General features: G+C 31.0%; 1 protein-coding gene across 5 annotated transcripts in view; it reads left to right on the top strand.

Moving 5' to 3' along the window:
• Positions 1-20,520, top strand: part of LOC132714131 (uncharacterized) — a 42,982-nt gene extending 22,462 nt beyond the window's left edge. For 3 of the 5 annotated variants that reach the window (XM_060696900.1, XM_060696901.1, XM_060696899.1), the window contains 19 exons: positions 2,560-2,772; positions 3,324-3,431; positions 4,710-4,765; positions 6,684-6,984; positions 7,290-7,637; positions 8,956-9,012; positions 9,418-9,539; positions 9,791-10,019; positions 10,371-10,640; positions 10,988-11,341; positions 11,696-11,968; positions 12,526-12,726; positions 13,979-14,257; positions 14,884-14,979; positions 15,370-15,459; positions 15,680-15,739; positions 15,969-16,025; positions 16,263-16,331; positions 16,629-20,519. In XM_060696900.1, coding sequence (XP_060552883.1) covers positions 2,560-2,772; positions 3,324-3,431; positions 4,710-4,765; positions 6,684-6,984; positions 7,290-7,637; positions 8,956-9,012; positions 9,418-9,539; positions 9,791-10,019; positions 10,371-10,640; positions 10,988-11,341; positions 11,696-11,968; positions 12,526-12,726; positions 13,979-14,257; positions 14,884-14,979; positions 15,370-15,459; positions 15,680-15,739; positions 15,969-16,025; positions 16,263-16,331; positions 16,629-17,059 — 3,614 coding nt within the window. In that variant the 3' untranslated portion in view covers positions 17,060-20,519. Of the gene's footprint in view, positions 1-2,559; positions 2,773-3,323; positions 3,432-4,709; positions 4,766-6,683; positions 6,985-7,289; positions 7,638-8,955; positions 9,013-9,417; positions 9,540-9,790; positions 10,020-10,370; positions 10,641-10,987; positions 11,342-11,695; positions 11,969-12,525; positions 12,727-13,978; positions 14,258-14,883; positions 14,980-15,369; positions 15,460-15,679; positions 15,740-15,968; positions 16,026-16,262; positions 16,332-16,628 lie in introns of all 5 variants that reach the window. The other 2 variants (XM_060696903.1, XM_060696904.1) reach the window with 2 other exon arrangements.
• The last annotated feature ends 1,177 nt before the right edge of the window (positions 20,521-21,697 follow it).

Raw genomic sequence — 21,697 nt, 5'->3', positions numbered from 1 at the left:
TATTGTGTAAATTCACTCAAAGAACTCTTTTATACAATTCCATCAAAAAACATCATTGATTTTTTGAAAGAGATAAACCTGTATTCTAGGATCTAATTGGCTCATTTTCATTGTCATTTACAAAGTTTTACATAACATTTTAAGCCTATTATAGCATTCGGCACGATATGGCCAGTTATGTGTTGACGTGTCGTAAAAATCCAAACAAACAAACAAAAATTCATCTTGAATGTTTAAAATGGTTTCTAATTCATAACTCAACAACTCACGGGACTTTGACCTTCACAAAAACGGTTTCCGATCAATAACTGGACAACCCATGGGCTTTTTGCCCTCGCACTTTGTAGATGCATTGGTATTAGCATGTTGATTTTGGTGTTACGGGGTCAAAAGCAATGATCATATTGACCATGAAGGTAAAAACAGTTTCCGATCAATACCTTAAAAAACCCTTTGGCCTTTTGTCCTCAAACTGCATAGGAGAGGACCCCTAATGTGTTTGGGATCAAGGGGTCAAATGTTAATGTCAATAACTCGACAACCCATCAATCCTTGACCTCCAAACTACACAATTGCATTGCATGTGGTCAGAAGATGACCTCAAATGATTTTGGGGGTCAATCGGTCATATTGACTTCAAAGGAAAACCGGTTTTTTTATCACTATATCAAAAACCTATGGGCCCTTTACCTTCAAACTTCACTGATGCATTGGTATTAACTAATAGATAACCCCGATTGATTTAAGAGTTAAAGTGACATTGACCTTGTATGTAAAAACAGTTTCCAACAAATAATACAATAAAAAATATATTATTAAGTAGGCCTACACGACAAGATAAAATTTATGCATACATTATTTGGTAAGATTTGTGATCACTTTGTAATCAAATTTATGCACAAAACCGTTACGGTCACAATGACCTAGTGACTAGGCATGACCAGTAGATAACCTTTATTGAATTTTTGGTGAAAAGGTCAAAGTCAGTCACACTAACCTGGCCACATGATTAATTGGCTGCCGATAGGGGACATACATGTTTTACAAACATATCTTGTATAGTAGGATTAAAGGATTATTTTAGCAGCAGACCATTTATATCTACCAGAATTAAATGTACAATACTTAGCAGAAAAACAAAAATAATCTCCCTATCCCACAAACTATATTAACAATCATCAAATATAAAACGGATGCCGCTCTATCTATGATAATATGATTAAAATTATCAGAACATTACAAAAATGGATTTTATTGAATGAAATATCTGGTCAAATTGATCCTAACTTTCAAACCAATTCAATACATATAAAATTAACAAAGATCAAAAAGTATTATGGTTCCAATTTAGAATGAATGATATAATTCTTGCGACCAATTATTTACTTAAGAAAATGTAGCATTAATGTCAATAATATGAGCCTCTTTTATATTCTATTCGGTAACACTCATCTGGACAGTGTTACAAACCAAATAATAAAAAATTTGAATGCAAAATTTCATATATATAAGAGAAGAATAAGACTGAGAAGTATATCTCGAATTAATCTTTTAATTATTGATTATTTTATTATTTATAATTTTAATAAATCTAAAAGAGTAAAGTATAAGCAGAATTCCATCTTCCCTTATCTCGTCCATTCTAAAAAAGGAACTTTTTTTAGTTTTAATACACTCAAAGTCGACACCAAACTCTTTATTGAGTTTATTCATATGGCTTTTGTTTCCTCTAACAATTTTATACCACTTAAATAGTACATAACTTGTTTCTGTAAAAATCAAACTTGAATGAAAACATTTCTAATTGTAAAGATTGTAATATTCTGTATTTGTCATTATTCTTTCTCTAGAAATGTTCAATTTGTACACAAGTTGTGGTTCTGATTATGTCACTTTTTAACTAAATTAACATATTAGACAAGAAGTAAAGTATATACATTAAAGTGGCTTAATTGAAATCAAAGTTATTTGTTGTAGAAACTGTCATAAATATTGTCAGTTTACAACAGTGAAGGAACTATTAAAAGGAAGTTTTTTTCATCCAATTATTACTGAGAATGGGCCTTTGTCAAAATATTCAAAAGTAAATAACAAGAAATTATCTGAACTCACTCTACTTGAACAATGAACAATTGTTTGAATATTGAAAACCATTTTAAAATTTTCATGTTTTTATACGTTATTCTTAAGGCTTGTTGCATATAGTATTCATATATTAGTATTTATAGTATTATAGAAAATAATTATCAAATGAAATTGTATGTGATTGTGAACTTTTTAATGTATTGCTTTACATTGTAAGGTACACTGTGGAAGCTCCCCGACCACTTTGTACCTATAACGGGGTTTATAAACGTACGAATTCCAAAAACAAAGTCTATAAATTATACACAAGACAATTTAATTATAGGTGTATGAAATACTTATGTGAATGCAGAGTATATCATTTTTGCAAAAGTATCAACTTGATTTAGCGATTAGACAGTAGTAGGTGAAAATGAATATATATATTAAGATTATGATGAAATATAAACAGGTTGTATATTTTCTTTTATTTAGGTCGTGATCGGGATAAACCATATCGAAAGCGGGTACAGAAATCACCCTCTTCTAACTATCCTTCAGAATTACCCAAACATGTCGCAGGTGACACTATGTATTTGGTACACGTACCACCAAATACAGCAAATGAACCACCAGTATCATTTGCTGAAAGGCCTTCGCAGTCAGTACCGTCGTACATATCCCAAGAGAGTCCTCACCGTTCACAAAGTAAGCATATCATCAGTTAGATTTTAAGCCTTTAGCAGATGTTTTCAACAAAAATTAAATTTATATGAAAACCTCTTACCGTTTGTTTGACTGGATAGAAATTTAAATGTCTTTTAAGTATTCTTGTTAACTCAGAACAAAGATTTATCTACTAGAACTAAAACTACCTTTTAACTTGCACATTTAAGATTATACTATCGTGGAACATTAATTTACATCTCATGTGTCAAAATATATCTATACGTAATGAAACTAAATAATATTATGATTTCTTCTGCTACATTTTTGCATTTTTTTTTCAATTGCCATGTTATACATGCAAATAATTCATTTATATCTATCACATCAAATTGCATGTTATTTATTTTTATTTTTCACAAATACTGATACATGGTTATTTGTTATTGATAATGATCTGTGTTTTATTATTTTATTATCTGTAATCAGGGACAATTCAAAACTTCCAATACAAAAAAATGTTTTTGACGATAAATCGGCGTTTCATTACTTTAGAAAAATTTAATCATATGTTTTTATATGGTATTATTTAGGCCGCCAGGAGTCATCAAGTAAATTGGAAATGCATACCTTGTTGTCACCAACAGATACCTACAAACAACAGTATGGTGACTATTGTACCAGTATCAGTGTTGAGTCAGGTAATGTGGAATTTGTTTCTTCCTAGTTCTATATCAAAATTTAAAATCATTTTATAAAGAATGAAATAAAGTTGTATTTTGCTTTACAGCATGTTATCGTAGCTTATTTTGCTGATTATGGTACATCTGAAATTGTTTTCTTTTATTTAAAGCTTACCTTACAGATATGGACATTTCTAAAAGTGTGCTCTTATTTAAAGCTAGGTAACGTCAACTTATTTTGTTTGCAGATAGCGACGACATTGATATGGTGTTTTTGTTTAAAGCATGCTGGAATTCAGCTTATTTCATTTGCAGATATGGACAATACATGGATTGTGTTTTGATTAAAGCATGCTTACTGCAGCTTATTTGCAGATATGTACATCTTTGGAATTATGTTTAAACTTAAAACATGCTAAATGCAGCTTATTTTACAGAAACTTGCACTTCTAAAAAGGTGTTTAATCTAAAGCATACTTAGCGTAGCTTATTTTGCTGATATTGAATAGAGTGAAAAAGAATCCCTATAGAAAGCCCAACGCGGCAAAATTGAAAATGTTGCAGGCCCGGTTTGATTGAGCCTGTTCATGGACGGTAGTATCAAGTACAAACTACCGTCCACGCCCCCTTGCAGCGGCTTAAGCAGAATTTAACATTTAACATGAACTGGTAAAATTTAGAATTTTGAAACATCCGCAGATGTGTTCATATGGCGGTTATCATGGAACTTTCAATGTGACACGTTAGTGCCATTCGATGAAAAGCGGCGTATGGTCCCCAAGTAAATAATGCGTGTGCCCTAAACGAGAAAACAATAGGCGGAACTAACTAAAATGGAATTTTGAAAGGGATCTGAGGTTATGAAGCCTGCATATTACAGATTTAATGTCAAAAGACACATTTAAAAAGCAGGCCTCATATTCTAAGGGTGATTCAACAGTATTCAAGTGTGGAATACTGGAACAACCCAACAGGAAAGATGCCGAATAGATAGCACTAAAATGCCACAAGCACAACAAAACCTCTGAAATTGTGCTTATTTAAAGCATTTTAATTGCAGGTTTTTTGCAGATATTGACACCTCTGATATTTCTGGAAGTAAAACTTTTTTGCAGATAAAAAAAATGAAAATCCACATTTATCTAAAACATGCTTAGCGTAACTGTCTTGCAGATATTGTCACTTTTGAAGTTATGTTTTCATTGTAAACATGTTATGCGCAACTTATTGGAGATATCGGCACCCTCGAAAATCGTGTTTTTATTTAAAGCTTGCTAATAACAGCTTATTTTGCAGATATGGACACCTCTGACCATAGTACACCTGCTTTTAACTTCAGTCCTTCTGTTAAGGTAAGCGCGGTTGAAACTGACCTGCAGTTTGTTTTAGCTAATGATGATCAAACTATATTATATAGCTCAAACAAAATATGAAAGGTTGAACTGATTAGACGCCGCGTGCACGCGACGTGTAGTAGATATGCGTTTGTCCATATAGCAATGGGGACAATTTTAGACTTGATTTTGTGTATATTTTTTTTGTTTTAACAAAATCACACTGTTTTAAAAATTTTCTAATAAAATAAGCTTTTCTGATGTACAACATGTCACAGAGCCTTAAGTGATTAAAATAAACGTTTAACTGAAGTTATAGTGCCATATTTGAATATCATATTATTTTTATCATTATCTTATTTTATCTTCATAATAAATAACATGCCAATGAGCCAGTCTATAGTCGATCGTTCTAAAGACAGTTAGCGACTAAAGCAGTGTCACTCATTTCATTTGCTCCGCCTCTGTTGAAGTTCGGCTCCGCCATAAATTGTCGCCACTTTTAATATGATGCCCCGTATGCTAGCATTTAGTCTTCGTTGACGGGGTGGAAGGGAACAAGGACAATTTTTATCAATATCACTTCTCGAATCATTAAATTACAAGTTAAAAAGCCTAAACCACGCCCACTCTAAGAGAGGCGGGTTCTGCCTCAACCGTTAATAAAGTACACCAAACTCTGCGCACTGGTTACGCTATGACCAGTTAGGGGAGATCACTGCAGAATAGTTCGTCCTCAAAATCATTTGAACATTGTGCAATTCGCACCAATATTTAAATGGATATATTCTCGGCACATATTGTCTTGAATTTATTTTAAGTATACCAATCATTTCAATTTTACTTGTTATCCAATTCATTTTGTTTCGACCAAACGTTTCAATCTTTGTTGCAACAGACAAACATTTCAGACATGGCATTACTTTGTGAATTTATGCATTAGGTTCTACTTTTTACAAAAAAATGCAACTTAATTATTTAACAACGAGCACATACCAAGAACATGGAGAAAAAATGATTTGTGCTTCCAATATTCCACTGTAATAGAGAACGATTTTCAATGCTAATTGACTGTTCACATCATTTGGCGGCGTCTTTGATGTGCAGCATCAACATTTAACTTGTTATTTCATAGATCAAATCGGTGTACGCAGTGCAAAATTTAAAACAGTCTGCCTAAAGTACCTCCTACTTTTCAGTATGCTAGCATCAAGGGCAAAGACTTGTGTTAATCACAGCGTTTAATCAATACCTTAACTGAACATACTTGCAGCATTAGAATCTTATATTTTGGTTGATCTTTAAGTTTGCAATTGCCCTGTGCTTGTATTACATTATGTTTATTGAACACACCTATGTTTAAAACAAATTTTGAAAATGATTTAAAGCAACACGCCCCCAGATTCATGCTAATTTCCATGAAAAATTTGAAAATGTATTTGAATATGTAGTATTGTGAAGTCAACAAAAGAAAGCAATTTACACATCATCAATGGCACTTTCAAACCACCTAAATTACCAAAACGTGGTCAAAATATGCATAAATGGCCTTTACTGCTATAGATATATAACGCAGTAGAAATATAGTTGTAAATATTGAAAAATCAGTCATTAATCGCATTTAATATGCAAAATATTACTTGAATTTTGAACCTTTTTACTTTTCCTTACATCTTAATACATTTTTCTCAAGTTTGAATAAAATATTTGACCTAGCTGCTTTAACATATCGTACTGCAAATATTCAGTATAGATAGCACAGGTCATGTAAATGGTTCAACCACTTAGTTTTTTTAATTTATAACGATTAAGATTAAAATAATTTGGAAAATTGAATATTTTATCGTTTTCTAAACGATTTTCGTACACAATACATTTAAAATACATGTAATAAGAATGCATTTTAACTCTACCTATCGTTATTAATCAATTTTAGACAAACGTTACCGTCAGGAAATTGGTAAGTTTCCTTCAAAAGAAGTACAAGGAAATGAAAAGTCAGTTAGAACCTAACGAGCTAGCAGACATTGTATTCTCGAAGGGCTTGATCACAGAAATTGATATGGAAATTATAGACGAAATGAAACACAGAATTGAAAAGTGCGATAAACTCATTAAGTCAATAGTGACAATGTCTAGGAAGGCGCATAACGAGGAATGGTTTGTTGGAAAGATTCTTGATTCGTTCAAAAAGGCAAAATGCGGACGCCTCATGGATGATTTTGACAACTTTGAGGGTAAAATTTTGTTATACAGCAAGGATATTGAAGCTTAGAATTTTAAGAAAAGGAAAAATACGTCCGCTCCTCTGATTATCCATGCTAACATTTGGATACTTATTTGACAGCAGGAATTATACGTAGCCGTACTTCTCTTTGTTTACATTCATTCCATAAGCTTTTATGTGCCTATTTACATTTTATGTGGCTACACAGACAAATAGAGAGAGAACAAAGAAAGAACATAATTTGTGTACATATTTTATATGTCTTATATAACAGATTCAGAAGGAAAGGTAATGGTGCAAACATTTTTATTTCAGAACCTAATCATTTTAACAAACCTCGAACACTTGATACAGCAGTTGATGTAACAGAAGACAAAGCATGGACTAAAAGGTTGTCCTACATTTTAAGACTAATTGGAGACGAAATAGATTTGTTGGATATCATTGATACACTACTTGTCAAAGAAATTCTAACGTTTAAAGAACATCAGTCAATTCTTGATGCCTCTCCCAATAGCAACAAACTTAAAGAATTAGAGGAATCGATCTCTCGAAAGACCAAAAATCATTTTATTGAGTTCTATTCTGTCCTAGAATCTGAATACCCTAGTGAATTAAAACTCGTTGAAAACGATACAGCCTCACCGATGGATACAACTAAAGGTAAATACATGTATAATGATAATTTGTATATAAAATGGAAAGTAAATATTTATTACTGCTTTTATTATGTCAAAAGAAGACAGAACGTAATTTAAGTTCAACTGGTCTGGACATGAGATAGTTTCATTTAAGCTTAAAGCTATCTACTCAATCCTTCTTGTAATTTATGTATTTTAATTTTGTTTGAAAATATGACAGAAGAAATTAATATTGTTAATCCTTGGATTCATTCCCAAACCATCTCGGATATATATACTATAAAATGACCAGCGGATTGGCCGAATCATTTCAATCCATGTATGATGCATTATTTATTTCCACTGAAAGTGTGAAAAATTATAGAAGTCGATCGTGGCTCATAACATGTTTTTAAATCTTAAAAATAAAAGAATAAAATGCATTGTTTATAACTATGCCTGTAAAAATAAATGGATTACTTATCTCGACCTTGATATTTGAGAAGAAATGTTAATATATTACCTTGTTTGTCAATAATTGACAGTATGTAAAATCAAGAAAATGCATACATAATAAGGTATATTATATGATATTGATATAGCTGCAATCTCAATGGTCCAAACAGAAGTCAACAGAACTTTTTGAAGAATCATATTAACTGGGTGTAGTATCATATTCACTGGCTAAATTGGATTTTCCCAGTGTAAAAATAAATTGAGACTCATGTTCAATGACCACATATCATAGACTGTTAATCACACGTGCTTATTAAAATATATTGTTGCGTATTGTTCTTTAAAGTATATTTCTCGATTAAAATATAATCACTTTACTATCATAGTTTAAAGTTAAAGTTACTATGCAATGATGAGCATAAACTTGAATTACTTTTGTATGCGCAGCGCTCAGGAAGTTGTTGCACGCCTTTCACTTGCGACTTTTTCCCGCGCTTCAACGAAACAGGCAAAAGTTGTACATGTAAAAGATTGTACTTTCTGTGATTCTTTTAATTCTTATATCCTATTCATATAATAAAACAATTATTGACTAGTGTGTCATTGAATATGATGTGATATTCACCGGCAGAAAGCCATATTGACCTCGGCTATAGCCTCGGTCAATATGTCATCTAGTCAATAATTGTATAATATTATATTTTTATGTCAGAATATTGGCCAAGTTCCAGAGATACTTTTTATAAATGCATTTAGGATCTGAAATGAGATTTCATTTGATATAAAATTTTTGAAACTTCTTCAAGAAATGTTTTGACAGTACGTAATGTAAAGAAATTCGTGACTATTTCTCACATAGAAAAACAGGAGAAAACATATGATTGAAATGAATATTTTTGCCTTAGCCAGTGACTCACCGGTAATAGAAATGGAAGATTTCAAGGAGGTTGCAGTTGGAATGGGTTTGTTTTGTTTATGAATTTATTTCAATAACGAACTGATAGATTTAAATGGAAATGAAATATAAGCATTCTCAAAAGAAGATATTAACATATAATTCATTAAATTATTGCTTCTACTAGATCAATTTGAATAGATATTCCTTTAATCAAAATAAATATGTTTTAAGACATGGACAACATTTATTTGTAAATGCTACATATTATATATCATCACGAGACTATAATGAAGTTTACTGCGCGTCACCTTTTACATATCAATCGAGTTGTTACTAATTTTGCCTTTTAATATATTTGAAAAGCATTAGAGCCTTCTATTTATGAATATTGCTAGGTTCATATAGAATATTGACACTGTCTTTGATATGTATTTATAATTCTCTGATTATTGTATTGCTTTCCGATAAGATGTTGTAGGTGAGACTAGCATAAATGTTGTGATGGTAGGACCAAGAGGAGAAGCCAGGGAAGTTGAACAAATGATCGTTGAGCAAAATTCTCCAAAACCGGCCGACTTTCTTGTACAAATGGTATCATTTGAACGGTTTTGGCTAAGATTAATTAATAGAAACAATAACCAAATAATATTTGCATAATTGCAGTAACTTGGTTTGGTAATTTTTAATGAACAATATTTTTACTTTGATTCTGGTTCGTAAAGTTTTTCCACAGTTATTTTTTCTATCACGAAGTTCATTTGCATTTTGTTAAATATTGAATTAAAATTTAAATACACTGTCAAGTTATTGAATCATAGATGATGAACAATATCATATCACAGGTATCGGAAGATATGCAGTGTGGAGTAAAGAAGGTAGTTTTCTCATGCATCGAAATAACATTTGAATGCATGTCAGAACGGTCGCGCATGCTTCTTCTACAGAAATGCGAAGCGTCTGATAAGTTCTTAGAAAGATGGGTTAGAGAAATGATTGATCGCAGCAAAATTGATAATCTGAAGAGAAAAGAAGTCAAACAAGTGAACTTGAAAATTCAAATAAACTGGCCTGGTATGCAAATATTATTGTAATTTAATATTAAATGACATAAATTCGACATATGTCTTCTACCAGTGCATGAATATGATACAAAATTTGATCAAATGACTTCACCATTATATGAGAATAACATTAATCTTTGAATTAACAGTATTAAAATTTATAATTTCATTTGCTGTTAGAAATGTGTATCTTATTCGAAAATATATTGTATTAAACCATTTTAGTCAGTAGCTCCTGTGCCCCTTAAACTTGCAAATTGTCTTGCGTGTTGATATAGTCCAGACTTAAAAAAATAACAAAGTGACAAAAACGTTTCATCCAGACGTCAAGAACTTTAGCATTTTGTTATTTTGTTTGCAGATTTTATCATCAGTCGACAAGACATTGCAAGAAACTATGTTTATCTAAAGACAAATCTAGAACCAAAACACTACAGTAAGATATTTCAAAAGAGAAGAAGGACATCTGGTATGGTACTGATAAACAATGAAGAAGAAGATGAGAAAACAAAATGCAAAAAATTTATATTGTTCATGGTAACAAATGAACATGCACCACTAGAGAAATTTTCAGCAGAACTCAAAGGAACGAAAATTATAGAACATATTAAAGGAAATTCGAAATATTACAGTATGTTGATATATCGACTAAATTATTATTACGATACACACCGGTTACATAAAAAAATCACCGTTTTATCATTTTCTATGCAAGGTTTGACACATAGATCTTACGGGACCATTTCAATCATTTTGAAATTGTAATTGTAATTTACTGAAAGATACAGAAGCACCCTATGAGTCTTTTTAAATAATGACTGAAAATTTAATGCAACATTGTTGTCGAATAAACGTATTTTTAAATACCATACTTAATTAAGATAAGATTTAAATATTATTGTCAATTTCTATGACGTTATCAAGCAAACGTTTGAAATTTGGATAGGTTCCAACTGATTAGAATACTTGTTGTTTCAGAAACATGTGCATGCAAGTTGACAAAAAAGAAGATAGTTGAACATTTCACATTCCTGGAAAAAGAAATGAAAGATGTAGACAAAATGGTAGAAATTTTCATTGATTTTTACACACTAAATAACGACAAAAGTGAAACAAATGAGAGGAAGGCGAACGCTTACAAAACTTTAAATGATGACAAAAATAAAAAACGCAACGAATTGGAGCCATCTATGACTGAAGCATTTCTAAGAATGATTCTTAAATCAGAAAATGACGACATACAAGTTTGTTTATTTGGTGAAGCCTTAGTAGATACGGATCAAGAAAACATTCTCAGGAAGGTTTCAGGAATCAAAACAGAAGTATCAGCAGGTAAAAACTATTATTGAACCACATACTAGAAACAATGATTCAACTAATTGTATTTACACCTTCAAACTGGATACAAATGTAAATGACTCCTAAAAAGAAAACAAAAATAACGTATGCACATATAAAAAGTATACGCATACATATTTTATAAAAAAAAGAAGTATCTTAGTCTTATTTATTTGATCGTCCTTTGGCGGTTAAATATGATTTTAAAGAACACTTCTATTGTAGCATTTTGTGAAAAATATAACATTTGTATGCTTTCCCCTTTAACTCGAGTACTCGTGGAAGATTTTAAGATAACAAATATACATATGATTAAATATTGTTAAAGCAGGCTTAATTCATTTTCAGATTTTTATTTAACAAAAGATGACATACGACGAAACGAAAACTTTCTTTTACAAGAGATGGAGCCAATGCTTTTTGTAACAATGTTGTCAGACCAGGATATTCGAGAGCAGATTGTGGAGACAAATTCACGTGAGCAGAGATGCAAACTATTTTTGAATTTCTTGAAAAAATGTGAATCGACAGTAATCGAGAAATTTACGTCGGAACTGCAGCGACTTAATCTGAAGTCCATCATAAATTATCTCTACAGTTCCAGACGCCAGGGTCACTATGGTAAGACTTTATATCTTTGTTTTGAACTAACTACTTTTTTCTCATTTAAATCAAAAATGTTTTCTTTTTAAAAAAACAGTTTGATTTGAAAGTATCCCATTTTTTTCTTTTTCTATTTTTGGTTTAGTTTAACGCCACACCAATATTTTATAGGTCTTATGGCGGACATTACAGCTTTATTGGTCGAGAAAGACCTCGATGCCTTTCCATGCATTAATTCAGGCACAAACGGACACCGGAGTAAAAATACCGACGTTCTGATAACTGAAAAGCTTTCGCACATGATATAATTCAAAGTCTCTGTCGGGATTGGAACCCACAGCGGTGCGGGGTTAGTTGTTTGAAGACAACATCCTTAACCTTTCAGCCACGGACGTCCGTAACAAAGACAGTATATACATAACATAAATTCTGACTGATCAACTTTATCAAATGTTTCAAGTATAAAAATATTAAAAGGTTAGACTGATAAACTCGCATGTAATATCATTTATCTCAACAACGGTTATTTCTGGCTCTACTAACCATTCACCATATTTTTCTATTCAATATCAAAGTAACGAAAGATGACATTAGCCAAAACAAAGCTTTCCTCGAAGATATGTTAGAGCCAAAGAAATTGCCAGATATTTTCACAAGTGATGGCAGATTAGACGTTATAATGTGTACAGATGAGCATGTTTTTAAAAGGTTTACAACATACTTGGAGAATGAGAAACCAGAAATTGTAACTTATCTGGTCCAATCTAGAGAAGAAGGTAAAGCAGTCAATTAAGATTATTTTTAAATTCTTAACCTCTTTTTTTAGAAGAACTCTTTTTAAGAATTTATGAAACTCTAAATAATCTGTAATACATGTATAATCATAATAAATTGTTTCATTGCTATAATATCAAAAATGACAATATGAAAATATTTTATTGTTAAGATTGCAATGATAATATTTAGCTTACACATCAACATAAACACAAGCAAACCGATCTGAAAAAAGATTAAAATATGCCTCAGTGTCGCGTACCTAAATGTGGCAAAATGCGTAAGGAAGGTAATACCTTTAAACATAGAAGGTAATACCTTATAAACAACGTTAATGCAAACGAACGGTTAAACCTTGCCATTAAGTCATTATCTTTTAACATTGCATTATGTCCATTCAAGTGTGAATGGTGAGTGCCCAGATAAATCTCAAAATAACTCCTAATTTTGCCATAATTGTGTGAAGTTTTATAGAAGAAGAAGAAGAATCTTTATTTTGCAAATTAAAAACTCTCAAAAGAGACAATTACATGTATGCATAAGTAAATAACTAATTACATAGCAAGATGACGTGACTGCAAGTATTTCTTTTCTTTCATTATTAATAGTTACCATTGATTATATATTTAATTTACAAGTTATTTACTTTTTGAGAGATTCTGCATTCAAATATTTAATATTAAGAAATACTTCGTGTATGTGTTACACTTGCAATCTCGGGTGAGACATTGTCAGCATATATTACAAAGTATACTTTAAAACATGAATGAAAATTATCTTCCATACACTGGTCTGTGTAGAACATTTACAAATCTAAGCTATATGGTTTTGATTTATTGCAATAGTAATATGGCACAAAATATTGAAATTATGCAAACAAAACAAATGTTACTTCTAAACTATACTTTTGAACGCATATTGCTTCAAACTTGATACAAGTAAGACCAGTGTATGATTTGAAACTTACAAATTATATATATATATATTCTACTATGCAAAAATAGTCAATAATCAATGTGACCAACAGAAATGTCTATGAATACCGTTCAGAGTTAATTTTTAAAAGATTGGGCAGTTTTTATGATTTTATGGTATTTTTTATATTTTATTCTAAACAGTTTTCATTTTCAATCATTGGTTAATCACCATTCTAAAAGTGAAACATTTTGCAATATACAGCTGAACTTGATACCGAAAGCGAAAAAATAATCATAATGTAACTTATTATTTTTGACTATTTTTAATTCCTTTAAGATATGAACATGCGATCAGTTAAGGAAAGTCTTATAGAAGCATATAGCTGCATAGTATCGGAGATCGAGCCCAAAAGGATAAAAGAATTGTTTGTAGAAAAGGGAGAGATTAGCAAAGACGTATATAATTCCATTTGTTCGAAACCAACAAGACGTGGGAGAGCGATAGAACTGATGTCAAAGGTCATAGCTGGGCCTCTTTCAAGAGCACAATGCATGATTGAGGCCCTTGAATTTTATGGCTATAGATCACTTATACAGCAGATCAGAAAATATGGGGGTAATTTGTTTATTACAATCAGTTTATACAGCATGTTGAAAATTTTAGAGGTAATAATTGAGATATTTTGTATATGAGAACGAACTTAATTCCTATGTAAACTACTTAAAAGTAGATTGATCTACAATGGGCATATGTACCATAACCATGCCAAATATTGATAAAAAACAATAAAAGCTTAAAATATTGATTTAGTATGAACATTTATATGATCGATTATACTGTTTTGTTCTAAAACAATTTATTTTCTGATGAAAAAATGTTATACAGGATCACGTACTCCCACTTGCCAACAGCATCCATATATAATTATTTCTTGCTTTGTTATTATGCTAAATAACAATAAAATAAGTTTGATGTATCATAATGATAAACGAAAATAGGAAAATCCCTCAAACTCAGTTAAATTTATTTTTGTTATATGTTAAGTCACATCTGCGGGTGGTTGAAGTTGTGTTATAAGCATGCTTGTATGAAACAGTTTTACTGTTTTCCTTTATTAGTAATCAAATGTTTGGCAGTCTTACAGAAGAATCGTCTAAATTGCTTGACTGTTATTATCATTGTTTATATTTAACTCGATATTGAACCAGATAATAATCGTATTAACATATTGCCGTATCTAGAAACTTTTAAAAGATGTCCAAGGATTTACAGACTTAGACAAGGTGTAAGACAAAGTGTTGTATTTGAAGGGACGATGCACATCAAGTATGACAGCGGTAACTACACATTTTTAACTTTACACATTTTTTTACTAAAACAATTACAAAAATTCAATACTGATATGTGGCTTCATTATTTTATTCAGTGATTGTTAAATAAATCAGACGGATTTTGTATTGTTCAACGTTGATAATTAAACTTGTTTCTTCTGGGGCTAAACTTTAGTCCTCGTTATTTCATCTTATCCCCTCTTAGCACATCAAAACTACGCGTTCATTTTCTTTTTTAGGTCATAATAATAAACATATTCAGTAGTTGTCTCTCAAAATTTAGGTCAGATTTGTACTGAAATATTGTCTTCGTTTTAGTTAGAAATTTATTGTTAGAACATGAGTAAATTAACTATGAGTGTTACCATGTATTTGAATTTAATAATTTCATTGCAGAGGAAACACCTGGTTTGCTGAACTCTTTAAGTAATTGTGATCCTGATCACTCAGAACAGTTTGTAACCAAATGGCTAAATGAAAACCCAGGTAAAATAATTAATTAATAAAATTAACATTAATTTATACAGGCTAATGGCAATGTTTACAAAAACATCCGTGATTTTTTTAAATAATAATAATAATAATGAATAAGCATTAAGATTATGTACATGTGAAGCTTATAAAACAAATAATCAAGATGATCAATCGAGCAAGTATATACAATTTGGATGAGATCTTTTTTATAATATTTATTTCTGTATTGAAGATCTTAGCGCTACATCTTTAACCTTTGACGCTCTGGACGAATATATTTTTCCGGATATCGGTAAGCATTATATTAATCAGTAATTATTAATTTTGTTCATGAAGTAATTTCTTAAAATTCATGATCCATAATCATTTCAGTTTCTGATATCATTTTAAGAAAAGAAAAAAAAGAAACAAATGCTACAATTATATCAACAAATGGAACATTATAGGTCCCATGCTAATCGAACAGTTTAAGAACCTTTTTTCTATGCAAGTGAAATAAGAATCATTTTTATGTATTGAAGATGTAAGCGCTACACAGTTAAGAAACGAGATGAACGAAGACATCTTTTTGAATCACGGTAAGCATATCATCTTTCTGTTCATGGTCATGGTTCATGGTCATTATCCGTTTAAATTTTAGTTTTTTATATACTGTTTTGAAAAGAAACCTGTTATAATAACTAACAGAAAAGTAAATGCTTAACTTTAGTATTAAAATATAATTATGCAGTTTCAAACAGACATTGCACATAATATTAATAGTTCTATAATAAATATTTTTGAAATAATGTGAATTAAGTCCTTGTTTGTTAAAGATCATGCGCCAAAAGAAAGCAATACACCTATAAGTGTCAGTGTTGCCGAAGACTGTCCTCAGGTTTTCGGTGAGTATTAAGATACAATAAAGTCAACAAAGTAATAAGCGCATCTTTTTCTAAAACATACAAAACATTTTTTTCTGTATTATCTAATTAAGAGATATTCTTTAAAACGAAACATATTTTGCGAGGACTTCCCTGGCTTTGCTGCTTACGTCTGATATTGATAAAATAATACACGATTTAAGATTTAAGAAAGTTTAACTTTTATCTTACTTTAATGAAAATTTCGAGCACAATAATTATGCTTTACAACTAAGATTAAATAGTTTGTAATTTGTTTGTTATTACGATTCTTTTCAGCAGACCCTCCGTCTCCATACGATTTAGATTTACTAGACGATTTTGTTAGTTTCAACAAAACAAGTTCTTTCGTAAAAAACACAGACTGTCCGAACGAACAAAAATTAAACACTTTCATAAATCAAAGACACTATACAAAATCTCCTAGCAATGATTCAAGAAATTCAAGCCCAAGCTGCTTTAATTTTACCCGTAATGACGAGTCAAGAGAAAAAAAGGGCGCTGCATCGACAATCCTTTCTGCAGACGAGGATAGCAGGTCTTTTACAGAAATGTTCGAAGGAAATTTTGAAAGAGTACGTCATGATTTGACAAGTATCAGTAATGAATATACAAAAGGACAAAGTACTGAACAGCTGAGACACAATGACCAGTCCTGGGGTTTATCTGAAGAGGAAACAGTAAAAAATACAAAAGAGGATATTGAATGAGTGTAGGTTCAATACTAAATTTATTGAATAATTTTGATAAAATTTTATTATTCGAGCATTATGCGAGCTTAATATTAATTTTTTTAACAAGGTCAATAAATTCAGTAATGAAACTACACGAAAATAATAATATATAATAATAATAATATTTTATCAAGTATTAGAAAGAAGAACTGTTTAGAGTTAAGAAGAATATTTTTTATTGATGCGTTTATTGTTTAACGTTTTCATTTAGCGTGTCTTTAAGCTTAAAAGTGCCGTCTTGTGAAAACATATGCGCGGGTGTGAAATACCGTTTTTACTGAGTCGTTAAAGCGGCACAGATGTATGATAAAAATACCATATCTATTGATATATCCCATCGTGATGTATATCTAATAGATGTGAAATGATCAACAAAGTTGGAGCATTTTCTTTCAAAACGACAGTGCTTATTCTAAAATACAAATCAATATTCGCTAATGAGAGAGACAGTCTAATCCATTCCCATTTAAGGTTGGTAAAATATTCAAATACTGTCGGCCTCGTTGTACTAAAAGCAGTAATATTTTATTTCAAGTCCGAAATACGGCGTTTAGGTATCGCCTCTAATCTTGATTGTCGCCCTTTCTAAATAACGGACAATTGACTATAACAAATATATATCATTTAGTTTAACAATCCGGTTAACTTAGAAAACATGACAACACAAAATTGATGTAAGAAAATATTGTTTATTGTGTTATTATCGATAAATACTCTTTTTATTTTGTGTGCAAATACTATTAAGTGCCAGTTTTTATAAACTTTTGTGCTTTCTGATGTGCCACCGATATGATCTTTTTTCTACAGTCAATCTGAAATCACGTTTGAAATTTCTGAGGGTCATGTTTTGTCTTGTGTTGAGTTATTGTATCGTTTTCTTATTTTTATAAATATTCAATGTTTAGCTTAGTTGACTGCGATTTTTTTAATGACATTTAAACTTAAAAGTTTGTGTGAAAGTAACTACAGTTCATTCAACGCCAGAAGCCATCTTGAAAGTCACTGAAAGTTAATTTTGCACGTGCGCACATTCACTTGCCCATTATAAAAATTATGCCGAGCAGCAGGCTGCGGATTTTGAAGAATGACCTAGAAATCCTACATTTTGTTACTATATATAGTGACATATGTGTTAATATCTTTTAAGATTTTTGAGTCGAAATGTTGTATTGTTCAAATAAATACCTATTTACCTAAAAATGAGATGTATTCTTTGCTATTGATTTGTTTAAATATCAGTTTTATTATGCTACCTTCTTTTATTTTGACTGTATATTGCATGATTATCCCCGCTTTCTAGAATCTAAATGTTTGATACAGTAAATTTGACAATGTGATGTTGTGTTCGGCTAAAGATTCACTCTGTATGTGTCAATGCACCTTTTTACATTACGATTTTTCCATAGCAACGCATGTTGCATTTCTCGCATGCGCATTCTGCGTAGGGCAAAAGCGCAATAACGATAGAATACATTTTAGCGTACTTAAAGGCTTTAAAAGGCGTGATCTCAAGTCATGTCACCCAGAAAAAAGAATTTTTTTGGATGAATTAAAGCGGTAAGTACTTAAAACGTGAATTGATATATATATATATATAACAGATATACAAAATTAGCGGGACTTAAAATTCAACGACCAAAAGTCCTCTGTTCAAGGTATCATTAGGTGACTTTTTCATCAGTAATTTAAATTAAAACTGCAGGGTGTTAAAGATCACATTTTATTACCCATGTAATACATAATATTACACTATTTGGTATTCCTTTGAAAGTGGATTAGCAGGCGGGAGGTGTCAAACAGATTGACACGTGACCGGTTGTTATTTGCCAGCTAGTTATATCATTCAACCGGGTCGTTTTAGTACCATGACATAGTTAATTACTTAAAACTATGAAAATGATTAATCATAATTTAAGTAACTTTTATTTATACCAATCTCATCAATGTTTATTGATTTTGTGAAGTGAAAAGTAGTGTACGTGACGTCCATTCCCATGTGTTACAAGGAACCGGATAAAATGTGTGTTATTCAACCACTCATCCTTTTCAAGAGTTTGAAAATTTATTTAAATATACATGTATATGTGACTTAAAAAATACTGTTTGGCATATCAGTCAATTCGGATAAAGGATAAAATTAGCTAAACTGAAAACTTAAAATGCATTATATCACGTGTTCCGACTTTTCTTTTTCAGAATGATAATTAACCTAAATTTTAAATGTTATAAAATTCATATAGAAATGTTATATATTTTATGTTATAAAAATAGTTTTTATATGGACAATTGCAACAACAATTAAATTGACTTTTCTATTTGCTAATATATATTTTTCTACATTTTTTACAACAATAATCTCAATGTCAGGCAAGTGATCGTAAGGGGGAGTTCTTAAACACTCGTCTTTTCCATGCTTTTTGGGGGCAATATTGGCCACAAAGCTATAACCGCATCTTTTGTGTTTCTGTTAAAAGTTATTTAATATGATTTTCTACCTTGAACTAACTCGGAATTGTCTATGAATTTCTACTAGATTTCTATTTAGGGCGAGGCTCTTTTTGCACTACGCAAATTGCGCATGCGCGAAAAATACTACTTCCGTTCAATTTTTCACAGCAACGGACTGCGTCGTAAAAATTTCTACATAAACTTTACAACATGATAAATAATGACTTCGTAAGCCAGTTGTAAACTTGAGTATTTTCAAATGATATTTGTTTTTATTTTTCTCCAGGTTTATAAGTTTTCGGATTTTAGTTTCTTTCCATTTTTATGAATGTTTAAACTTCTTATTTGCCCATATATTTTATATCTGTACAAACTGTGCCATATATTTTAATATTTGTATAAACTGTAAAATTTTTATAGTATCTTATTTTTTTTGTAGAATATTCTTTTCATTAATTATATAAACAGCCTTTTTATACTTAATTTCCGTCCACAGCACACCTAAAATAGTTGTGAACCATCAAAAGTATATTTGTTTCTATTGAATTAAGTGTCGTGCCTTATACTATAGTTAAAGCATTAATCATTGTCCTGTTAACAACAGCTCGTTTACACACATTACGTCTATCAAATATAGAAAGTGCTTTTGCGTTCATACATTGTGTGTCCATATTTATAGCTTGTATACCATTAACACAACGTAATGTATTAACTTCTAACGTATTACTCTTCGAAATGATATGCTAATGTTCAAATAATACTTTTATGAATAAATACATGCCTGTGTTATATAGATTTATGTGATCCGTAAAAATACAGAAGAAGGGCAATGTAAGCTTAGTATATATATAACGTAATTTGTAACCAGATGGTGTGTGTGTGTGTGTGTGTGTGCGCGTGCGTGCGTGCGTTGGTGCGCGCGCGTGTGTGTGTGTGTGTGTGTGTGTGTGTATTTGCGTTTATTTATACTCGCCACCGGTGGCCCATATGGGGAGTTCACCTAGTCATTTTAGATTTTGGAAGATAGTGCAATTACAGATACAGTAAGACGCTCCAATTCCAGAAGCTTCTCCTGGTTCTTTATCGTGCCAAGTGTTTAAGCACCTATGCACGGGACCTCGATTTAAAGTCTCATGCAAAAGACTGATTAGTAATTTTAGTTGGCCACCCCGGAAGTCGAACCCACAATGTCAAGATTACAAGACTTGCGCTACCCCAGAGGCTATTCTGAAATATCGCTATTACTAAGGGCCAAAGTTTGTCCTATTTCGGCTCATTAAGGAGAACCAAAACCTTTGCTCTCAGATGCTGTTATTTTTAAGACCTTCATGATAAAACGGGTAGTGTTAAAGGTCACAATATAACTACCTTCTCTTATCGACGACCAAACTAAACAATCTTAAATCGTCGACAGAACATAATTTTTGCAACTTCATAAGCATATTTTTGAATTTGTATGCCAGTTTGTTGTCAAATTTAAGTAGTGCAAAATAATTCATTAACATAAACGCAAGTGAGATTATTTTTACATTTTAAGAATTAATGAAACCATGTCATTTTTATGACTTTCATTTGTTTCATTGTTTCATTTTGTACTACTTTGTAAACTTGACTACAAACACTTTTTATATTACTTACTATATTCTTTGTTAATCACGTTGACAGGTTATATATATGAATTATATATGTATGTAGATAATGCACTTTGTATAAATCTAAATAGAATATATGTCTGTCTGTCTGTCTGTCTGTCTGTCTGTCTGTTTCATGTTTTTTCATGATAAATTATGTTAATTTGTGACATATATTTTTCTTTACACTGGTCTATATACATGTATTATTGCAAATCTTGCCTGCGCATGTCAATCCGAATGTAGTTGGCTTAATTCGCCAAAACATACAAAACCATTCTTCAGGTATTATAACATTTACGCAATAAACATTTATTTTACATAGAGCAAGTATTTGACAATAGTTTATTATATGTTGCTCAAAGAATAAACGTATGTTATATTGTTTTATAATATAGTTGACTTCTTGTTCTTTTCATAAGCAAAACAATAGCAATTTGAAGCTTGTCATTTTGTTGCAAAGCAGCCTTGTTTCAAATGATTATTCTTAAAACGCAAGATTTTCTGCAGAAAGGCTCGATTCATTTTGCGTGTC

Source organism: Ruditapes philippinarum, unplaced genomic scaffold (genome assembly GCF_026571515.1).
Source record: "Ruditapes philippinarum isolate M1 unplaced genomic scaffold, ASM2657151v2 ctg2198_1_1_1_1, whole genome shotgun sequence".
NCBI classification, from domain to species: domain Eukaryota; kingdom Metazoa; phylum Mollusca; class Bivalvia; order Venerida; family Veneridae; genus Ruditapes; species Ruditapes philippinarum.
The sequence above is the reverse complement of the archived record's forward strand: the minus strand, read 5'-3'. Positions and strand labels throughout refer to the sequence as shown.